This window comes from Anolis carolinensis, unplaced genomic scaffold, assembly GCF_035594765.1.
Source record: "Anolis carolinensis isolate JA03-04 unplaced genomic scaffold, rAnoCar3.1.pri scaffold_12, whole genome shotgun sequence".
In the NCBI taxonomy this organism is placed as follows: Eukaryota; Metazoa; Chordata; class Lepidosauria; order Squamata; family Dactyloidae; genus Anolis; species Anolis carolinensis.
Genome location: NW_026943823.1, coordinates 15,158,118 through 15,167,853, shown reverse-complemented (window position 1 = coordinate 15,167,853; position 9,736 = coordinate 15,158,118). Strand labels below are relative to the sequence as shown.

Here is a 9,736-nt window from a genome sequence, read left to right as displayed (position 1 = left end):
GCATTAAATTTCCAAAATTCATAGGTTGCATCTGCATCAGGCATGGGCAAACTTGGGCTCTCAAAGTGTTTTGGACTTCAACTCCCACCATTCCTAACAGCCTCAGGCCCTTTCCTTTCCCCCCGCAGCCGCTTAAGCGGCTGCGGGGGGAAAGGAAGGGGCCTGAGGCTGTTAGGAATGGTGGGAGTTGAAGTCCAAAACACCTGGAGGGCCTAAGTTTGCCCATGCCTGATCTGCACAGTGATCTACCCCAGATCCGCATTTGCAAAAGCCCAGAAAAGACACAAGACACACAGGCAAAGGAAGCATTTTTGCAAAAAATCATATTTGACCTCCGCAAAGAGTGGAGTAAAAGAGAAGGGAAAAAAAGGCCTTCAAATCCCCTCAAGCAAATAGCTTCCCGGCAGTTCTTTGGACCTTCGTTGGGCACCGAGTCCGAATGGCGCATTTCCAAGGATCCTTTCAGAAAAGGAAGAGCCATGCACGCAAACAAACAGACTCACAACTCCGCCACTGAGACTCCATTTGTCCGTCTGTTTCCTTCAACTCACAGAAGCCCACCTCAAACCTCATTGAGTCATCACAGTCCTCCGGCTGGCTGCAATGGGATCGGGTCCGCTGCTTAAAAGGCTTAAAACCGGGTTTGTAAAAAATCCTTTCTCTCTCTCATGCAACCGTACGCACTCAGACACACAAGATTCCGAACTCCATAATTTAAAAAAAAGAGAGAATTGATCTCGCCATCAAAAAAGACGACATGAAGTCTTCACGGTCACCAGTTTCAGGAGAAAAAGGGGAAAAAATTTCCAAAATCCATCCAAGTAAACCTCTGGCGGAGTCTACATTTCCAACTTTTGTTTCAGTGCTCATAATATCAAAACAGAGTTGTATTTTTTCTCCCTGTGCTTTGCAGTTTCCTGGGAACTTGAATCCAGGATCAGCCACAGGGAAAGGCGTGGACTGAGCATTTTGTCGGAGCCAAAATGCATCCAAACCGACCTCGGGGCTGGATCTCTCAAGCTCCGTATCCCAAAGTGACCCCTTCTGTGTCCCAAGGCCAGGAGCTCAAAGGATGGCAAGGAAACGGGGGCTCCGTAGCAAAAGGCCGGCGCCATGCAGGGGTCCAAAGGGTACCAAAGGGAAGTGGGGCCCAGCTGTGCGTTCACATCATGAGGTGCCTCCGTCGGTGCAGGGCCAGGTGGTCGGAGCGGGAGAAGCTGCGATCGCAGTCCGAGCAGCGGAAGGGCTTGAGGCCGGTGTGCTTCCGGAAGTGCCGGGTCAGTTCATCCGAGCGGGCAAACTTCCAGGGGCAGCCCTCCCAGGTGCATTTGTAGGGCTTCTCTCCTGCCGGGAAAGAGGAGGAGAAGTGTCAGTCCTTGGAAGCTATAGGACACAATGCAGGGCTCACACAGATACAGTAGCTCCATGGAAACGCTTTATTGAAATCCGTCTTGCCGATATGAACACAAAGCTAGCACTAACTCTTTCCTGCCAACCCTCCAGTATATCAATCTAGCCCTTCTCCCACGGCCCCCCTTTCCACATTCACACCTCTCTGTCAAAGAGTTTGAAAACCAGAGCAGGCCATAAATAATAATAATAATAATAATAATAATAATAATAATAATAATAATAATAATAATAATAATAATAATATAATCCGAAAATACATCACACAGTCCTAGACACTTGGGAAGTGTTCGACTTGTGATTTTGTGATACGAAATCCAGCATGTCTATCTTGTTTGCTGTGTCATACAATAAAATAATAATAATAATAATAATAATAATAATAATAATAATAATAAAAACTTTATTTATATACCGCCCTATCTCCCGGATGGGACTCAGGGCGGTTTACAGTCATAAAAGCAACACAAACATTACATAACAACATAATACACATTATTAAACAAAGTAAAATAATACAATTATAACAATAAATCACACTTACATGACCAGATCAAGGGGACGGGAACCATAAACCCAATATATTAAAATGTATCATTTTAGGCTAGGGAAATCTTGTGCAATATATTCAGGCCCAGAAATCGGCGGTAGTCCAATGTAATTACTCAAAAACCTGCCGACACCACCAGGTCTTCAGTTCCTTACGGAAATTGGATAATGTAGGGGATTGCCTGATCTCTTTTGGCAATGAATTCCAGAGCCGGGGGGCCACTGCCGAGAAGGCTCGTTCCCTCGTCCCCACCAGCCGCAATTGAGATGGAGGTGGGAGCGCGAGAAGAGCCTCCCCGGAAGATCTCAAGGTCCGCACTGGCTCATAGGAGGAGATGCGATCACGGAGATAGGCAGGGCCCGAGCCGTATAGGGCTTTATAGGTCAAAACCTCCACCTTGAATTGGGCCTGGCAGTTTATTATTATTATTAAGGCCAAGATCGAAAAATCAGCTGATGACCCAAACTGCAGACTGTGCAAGGAAACCGACGAAACCATTGATCATCTCTTCAGCTGCTGTAAGAAAATCGGACAGACAGACTACAAACAGAGGCACAACTATGTGGTCCAAATGATTCATTGGAACTTATGCCTCAAGTACCACCTCCCAGCAGTAAAGAACTGGTGGGATCACAAACCTGCAAAAGTATTGGGAAATGAACATGCAAAGATACTGTGGGACTTCCGAATCCAGACTGACAAAGTTCTGGAACACAACACACCAGACATCACAGTTGTGAAAAAAAAACACGTATGGATTATTGATGTCACCATCCCAGGTGACAGTCGCATTGACGAAAAACAACAGGAAAAACTCAGCCGCTATCAGGACCTCAAGATTGAACTGCAAAGACTCTGGCAGAAACCAGTGTAGGTGGTCCCTGTGATGATCAGCACACTGGGTGCCGTGCCAAAAGATCTCAGCCAGCATTTGGAAACAATAGACATTGACAAAATTACGATCTGCCAACTGCAAAAGGCCACCCTGCTGGGATCTGTGCGCACCATCTGAAAATACATCACACAGTCCTAGACACTTGGGAAGTGTTTGACTTGTGATTTTGTGATACAAAATCCAGCATATCTATCTTGTTTGCTGTGTCATATAATATAATAATAATAATAATAATAATAATAATAATAACATAATAATAATAATAATAATAATAATAATAATAATAATAATAATAAATCACACAGTCATAGACACTTGAGAAGTGTTCGACTTGTGATTTTGTGATATGAAATCCAGCATATCTATCTTGTTTGCTGTGTCATAATAAAATAATAATTTTATTTTTATATCCTGCCCCATCTCCCCGAGGGGACTCGGGGCGGCTTACATGGGGCCAAGCCCAGGCAACAAGCAATATAAAACTCAACAATGAAAACAAATCATAAACAAATAAAATCACATATACCAATAAACAATAAGCACACTTTGATAAAATCCTGGGTTGGCTCCTAAAAGGGGTAGTGGGCCAGAAAAGTGCAAATAGCTTTGTACGGTACAAATTAGGAAAGAGGTAGGTGCCAGGGGCTATTGTCCCATTAAGGTGCTGGAGGAGGCATACACCTAAAGACTAGGTCAATCCTCCTAGCCAAATGGTTCTTATCATTCAGGCTATCTCCCTCCCCCATTGCTCTGGCAGGATGTGAACAGGTCAGCTAGGTGGATGCTGGGCTTTTGCATCCTGACAAGAAGACGGTGCTTGAGGGGCTTCTCTCCTCCCAGGACCCTCCCTCCTCTGCCCAGAGAAGAACATTCGGACTGAAGGGATACTTCTTTCCCTCCTCCCTCCCCATCTCCTTTCTCTTTCACAATGTGCCTTTTTTCTTTCAGATTAGGAATGTCTATTTTTTCCATGAACTGCTGCTCCAAAACTACAGGCAGTCCCCAAGTTACAGACATCCGACTGGATTGGATGGCCTTTGGAGATCCCTTCCAAATCTATGATACTATATCTATCTCATATATGTGGATACTGCAGACCAGCTAACCCCTCTGCAATGCCAGGAATACAGCTTAACGGTGTAACGTTAGAAAATGTTGACCATTTCCGCTACCTTGGCAGCCACCTCTCCACAGAAGTCAACATTGACACTGAAATACAACACGGCCTGAGCTCTGCGAGTGCAGCATTTTTCTGAATGAAGCATAGAGTGTTTGATGATCGGGACATCCGAAGAGATACCAAGGTGCTTGTTTATAAAGCCATTGTCCTCCCAACCTTGTTCTACGCCTGCGAAACGTGAACGGTCTACAGACGTCACATTCAACGTGAACGGTCTACAAAGCGTTTCCATCAGCGTTGCCTCAGAAAAATCCTACAAATCTCTTGGGAAGACAGGCGGACAAATGTCAGCGTGCTGGAAGAAGCAAAGATCACCAGCATTGAAGCGATGCTCCTACGCCATCAACTCCGCTGGACTGGCCACGTTGTCCGAATGCCTGATCACCGTCTCCCAAAGCAGTTACTCTACTCCAAACTCAAGAACGGGAAATGTAATGTTGGTGGGCAGGAAAAGAGATTTAAAGATGGCTTAAAGCCAACCTTAAAAATTGTGGCATAGACACCGAGAACTGGGAAGCCCTGGCCCTTGAGCGCTTTAATCGGAGGTCAGCTGTGACCAGCAGTGCTGCGGAGTTCAAAGAGGCACGAATGGAGGGCTTAAGGGAGAAATGTGCCAAGAGGAAGGCCTGTCAAGCCAACCCTGACCGGGACCGCCTTCCACCTGGAAACCGATGTCCTCACTGCGGGAGAACATGCAGATCAAGAATAGGTCTCTTCAGCCACCTAAGAACCCACCCCCAAGACCTGATAGATGGAAGACAACGTCCTCGAACTATGAGAGATCGCCTAAGTAAGTAGGTAGGTAAGTACTGCAGACCACTGGGAGCTACACTACGGAGCCTCTGGAGAGGACCTTCCCACCCCTTTGGCAATGAAAGTCATGTCAGAAATATTAAAAAATAAACGAAGCACTTTTGATTACAAAAATGTGAATCAAGCACTAAAGGGGTTGAATGGATGCAGTGACTCAGCAGAAGCTGAAATTCAATATAAGCAGTTGTGCCTGTAGCTTAGTACTCTTAAGTGTAAGTCAGCCTCATTATGAGGTACGTCTCAGTGTGAGAAGGCCTGGTGTGAGTAAGCTTCAGTGAGAGAAGCCCCAGGTTGAAGGCCTTGTGTGTGAAGCTCCAGTATAAAGCTACTGTGTAAAGCTACTGTGTAAGTTCGTTGTGAGAGGAGACTCTGTGAGAGTGAAGCTTTTTATCTGCATGAGAAAGGAGCCCAGCGTGGAAGCACAGAAGGAAGTATAAAGAACTTTAATTGTGTTATGGAAACTTTGTTCTTGTAAATAGTGCAACCATATTACTGTATATACTCGAGTATAAGCCTAGTTTTTCAGCCCTTTTTTAAGACTGAAAAAGCCCCCCTCAGCTTATACTCGGGTGAGGGTCCTGGTTGGCTTATATTTGGGTCAGCTTGTACTCGAGAATATATGGTACATTTATTATTTTTCTCTATTGGTATTATTACATTTATTATTTTTCTCTGTTATTGTTGCTACTATTACATTTATTTTACTCTATTTTTTATTATTATTAATACATTTATTATTTCACTCTGATCTTATTATATTATTGCATTTATTATTTTACTCTATTTATTATTACTTGTATTATTTTCCTGTATTTATCATTATTATTATTACATGTATTATTTTACTCTATTATTATTAAAATGATAAGGTAAAGGTAAAGGTTTCCCCTGACATTAAGTCCAGTCATGACTGACTCTGGGGGTTGATCCTCATCTCCATTTCTAAGCCGAAGAGCCGGCGTTGTCCGTAGACACCTCCAAGGTCATGTGGCTGGCATGACTGCATAGAGCGCCCTTACCTTCCCGCTGGAGGGGGCATGTTTTCGAACTGCTAGGTTGGCAGAAACTGGAGCTAATAGCGGGCGCTCACTCTGCTCCCCGGGTTTGAACCTGGGACCTTTCGGTCTCCAAGTTCAGCAGCTCAGCGCTTTAACACACTTTGCCACAGGATACATAAGCACATTTACATTGAAGATGAGAATAATGATTTGATCAGAGTTAGACAGTCTTATCTTAAATTTGAGCTTTATACAGTAGAGTCTCACTTATCCACGCCTCACTTAGCTTCTGCATTATCCAAGCCATTTTTGTAGTCAATGTTTTCAATATATCGTGATATTTTGGTGCTAAATTCGTAAATACAGTAATTACAACATAACATCACTGCGTATTGAACTACGTTTTCTGTCAAATTTGTTGTAAAACATGATGTTTTGGCGCTTAATTTGTAAAATCATAACCTAATTTGATGTTTAATAGGCTTTTCCTTAATCCCTCCTCATTATCCAAGATATTCGCTTATCCAAACTTCTGCTGGCCCGTTTAGCTTGGATAAGTGAGACTCTACTGTATTCAAATACATTTAACCTACTGATGCCTCAATTAACATAATTTTATCGGTATCTATTTTTATTTCTGAAATTTACCACTCTCGGCTTATACTGGAGTCAATGTTTTCCCAGTTTCTTTGTGGCAAAATTAGGTGCCTTGGCTTATATTCGGGTTGGCTTATACTCAAGTATATATGGTATTTTGCTACAAAGAAAAGCCTTCAAAGGAAGAGATAATAATATTAATATAATAATAATTTTATTCTTATACCCCACCCCATCTCCGCAAAGGGACTCGGGGCGGCTTACATGGGCCAAGCCCGAACAGAACAATAAAACAAAACAATAAAACCAATAAAACCAATAATCAGACAATAAAAGCAAGTCATAAAGACCACATACAAGATAAAATGTTAAAACCATGAATAGGTTCAAAGAATCTAGGCCAAAGTGCTAAAAGTGCAAATAAATCATGTCATCAAGGAAAGGAGGTTACTCAGCTGTAATGGGTATAAAGTACCATTATAATACTGGGGAAGGCATTCACTAAAATGGACAACAGGTCGATCATACAGAGATCACATTGGTCTCTGTGTTTTTGTTATTTGTATCACTTTTGGCTACTGGTGCAGGGTGACACTGCTGCTATTAAGTTACTCTACTATATGTTTATGCAGAGGGTCTTTTGTTAATAAGCCCAGTCGCTCAACAAGACAGACAGGGCAAGCCAGCAAAAAGCCCCTCCTAAATTGGGGAAAGCCAGCTTGTGGCTGCCAGCTTGCTTGGCTATTTCTGCTGGCACTTTTGGGAGTCAAGAAGAGGCTATGCGGAGTTGCAAAAGGATATTTTAACCAAGAGAGGATGATGGGCAACGCCAGCATGTGGGTTGCCGGGGAGGGAGGCGTTGCTAGGATACCAGCCTGGAGGATACAGGAGACTGCTAGGAAGCCTGTGGGAGAGCATCCCAAGGAGGCAACGGGGTTGCTAAGACAAAGAGGAGGAGGAGGAGGACTGGATGATGGTTGGCACCAAAGTCCCTTGGCAAAGGAAGTGGGGAGGGGAGGCAACTGTGATTGTCTTCAACCATGACAGAAAGCAAGGGAAAGAAGTGACTCAATGGCTAAGGAGGGAAAGAAGGGGCTAATTTACAAAAGGGACTTGTTTACAAAAGATGGAAAGTGGTGGATCACTCCTTTACAATGAAAGCAAACTCCAGTCCAAGACGATGCTCTAATATTTTTGGGATAGCTAAGAAGGCCATTGTTGTGACTCTGCCTTTGCCTTTGTGTGATTCTGATGAGGATTCTGGGATGCAAGTGCATGATGATGGGATTCAGGATGAGTTTCAAGATAACTCTTGATGGGATTCAGCTGCAGAGTGTGCCTGCTGTGGGAAATGAAGGGCAGGGAGGTTTTCCCATGGGAAATAATGATGTTATTGCTGATGATGGAATTCAGGTGCTGGAAACAGACTGTATATACTCGAGTATAAGCCTAGTTTTTCAGCCCTTTTTTTAAGACTGAAAAAGCCCCCCTTGGCTTATACTCGGGTGAGGGCCCTGGTTGGCTTATATTTGGGTCAGCTTATACTCGAGAATATATGGTACATTTATTATTTTTCTCTATTATTATTGGTATTATTACATTTATTATTTTTCTCTATTATTGTTGCTACTATAACATTTATTTTACTCTATTATTATTATTAATAATACATTTATTATTTCACTCTGATCTTATTATTATTATTATTACATTTATTATTCTACGCTATTATTACATGTATTTTTTTCTCTATTATTATTAAAAGGATACATAAGCACATTTACATTGAAGAAGATGAGAATAATGATGTGATCAGAGTTGGACAGTCTTATCTTAAATTTGAGCTTTATGTAAATATTCAAAAACATTTAACCTACTGATGCCTCAATTAATGTAATTTTTTAATGTAATGGTATCTATTTTTACTTCTGAAATTTACCACACTCGGCTTATACTGGAGTCAATGTTTTCCCAGGTTTTTTTTGTGGCAAAATTAGGTGCCTTGGCTTATATTCGGGTCGGCTTATATTCGAGTATATACGGTAGTTCTGATAACAATAATGGGCTCAGCAGCCTTGACAAGCGAGCTTGATCATGTGCGAAGGAGTCTTCGAATAGCAAACAAACAAGAGGCCAAAGGGCAAAGAAATGATTTTATGCTATGCTTTTAAAAAGGGTTTGCTGAGAGGGAGATCTTTGTCAAAAGCAACTTCTTAGCTTGAGTCAAAAACCAAGTCGGCTTTCCTGTTCAAGTCTGCATTCCGGTATTACCTTGTTGCCTGGATATATTCATGTGTTGGGACTTTGGCTTTCTTTGGAAGGATCTTGTTTCATGCCTATGCTTCTATGGATTTGAGGATTACAGCTTTGTTTTGTAATTATATTTTGAAACTGAACTTTTACCTCTTTTGAACTATTATACTTATTTCTTAATCTATATATATAAAAGAGTGATGGCATCAGGGCAGCAGACAAAACAACAAAACTACAGGCCCCCCAACCTCGAAATTTGACAACACAACCCATCATCCACGGCTCTAGGTTGATACAATAAAAAGAAAAGAAAAATAAAGTCCTAATTAGAGGGAGAGGAATAATTGTTTTTATCCAATTGCTGTCAGTTAGAGGGCTAAGCTCTGCCCACTTGGTCTCCTAGCAACGCACTCAGCCCAGGGGACAGGCACAAAAGTTTGGAGAGACCCCTAAGGGCCATCTAGCCCAACCCTTTCTAGTATGCAGCAGGACACAATCCAAGCATTCACAACACATGGACAACGTATAAATACTATACAATACTACACAGGGACATAGACCCCCTCTACCCTCACCACTTTCACAGTACACAAACAACCAAATGCATACTAAACATAAAGACAATCATACAAGAGACATTCAATACCACCACTACCTCAACAAGTTCTCACCAACACCACCAGACAACGCCACAGCAACGCGTGGCTGGGCATAGCTAGTAAACTATAAAAAAAACTATGTCTGGTGTGCAGCCTGCTGTTTCTAGCAAGGTGAAGCTAACCTGAGGTGCGACAACCATTTAGCAGACAGGTGCACATTATTTATTTTATTTATTTACAGCATTTATATTCCGCCCTTCTCATCCCGAAGGGGACTTAGGGCGGATCACATTACACATATAGGCAAACATTCAATGAACATAGAACAAAGACAAGACAAACATAGGCTCCGAGCGGGCCTCGAACTCATGACCTCCTGGTCAGAGTGATTCATTGCAGCTGGTTGCAGCTGGCTTGCTCTCCCGCCTGCGCCACAGCCCG

At 42.6% G+C, this 9,736-nt stretch overlaps 1 protein-coding gene across 3 annotated transcripts in view; it reads right to left on the bottom strand.

Moving 5' to 3' along the window:
* Positions 1-306: 306 nt before the first annotated feature.
* klf8 (KLF transcription factor 8) overlaps positions 307-9,736 on the bottom strand; it is a 52,027-nt gene continuing 42,597 nt past the window's right edge. For all 3 annotated transcript variants that reach the window (XM_008121645.3, XM_062963672.1, XM_003228110.4), the window contains one exon: positions 307-1,344. In XM_008121645.3, coding sequence (XP_008119852.1) covers positions 1,163-1,344 — 182 coding nt within the window. In that variant the 3' untranslated portion in view covers positions 307-1,162. The remainder of the gene's footprint in view (positions 1,345-9,736) is intronic.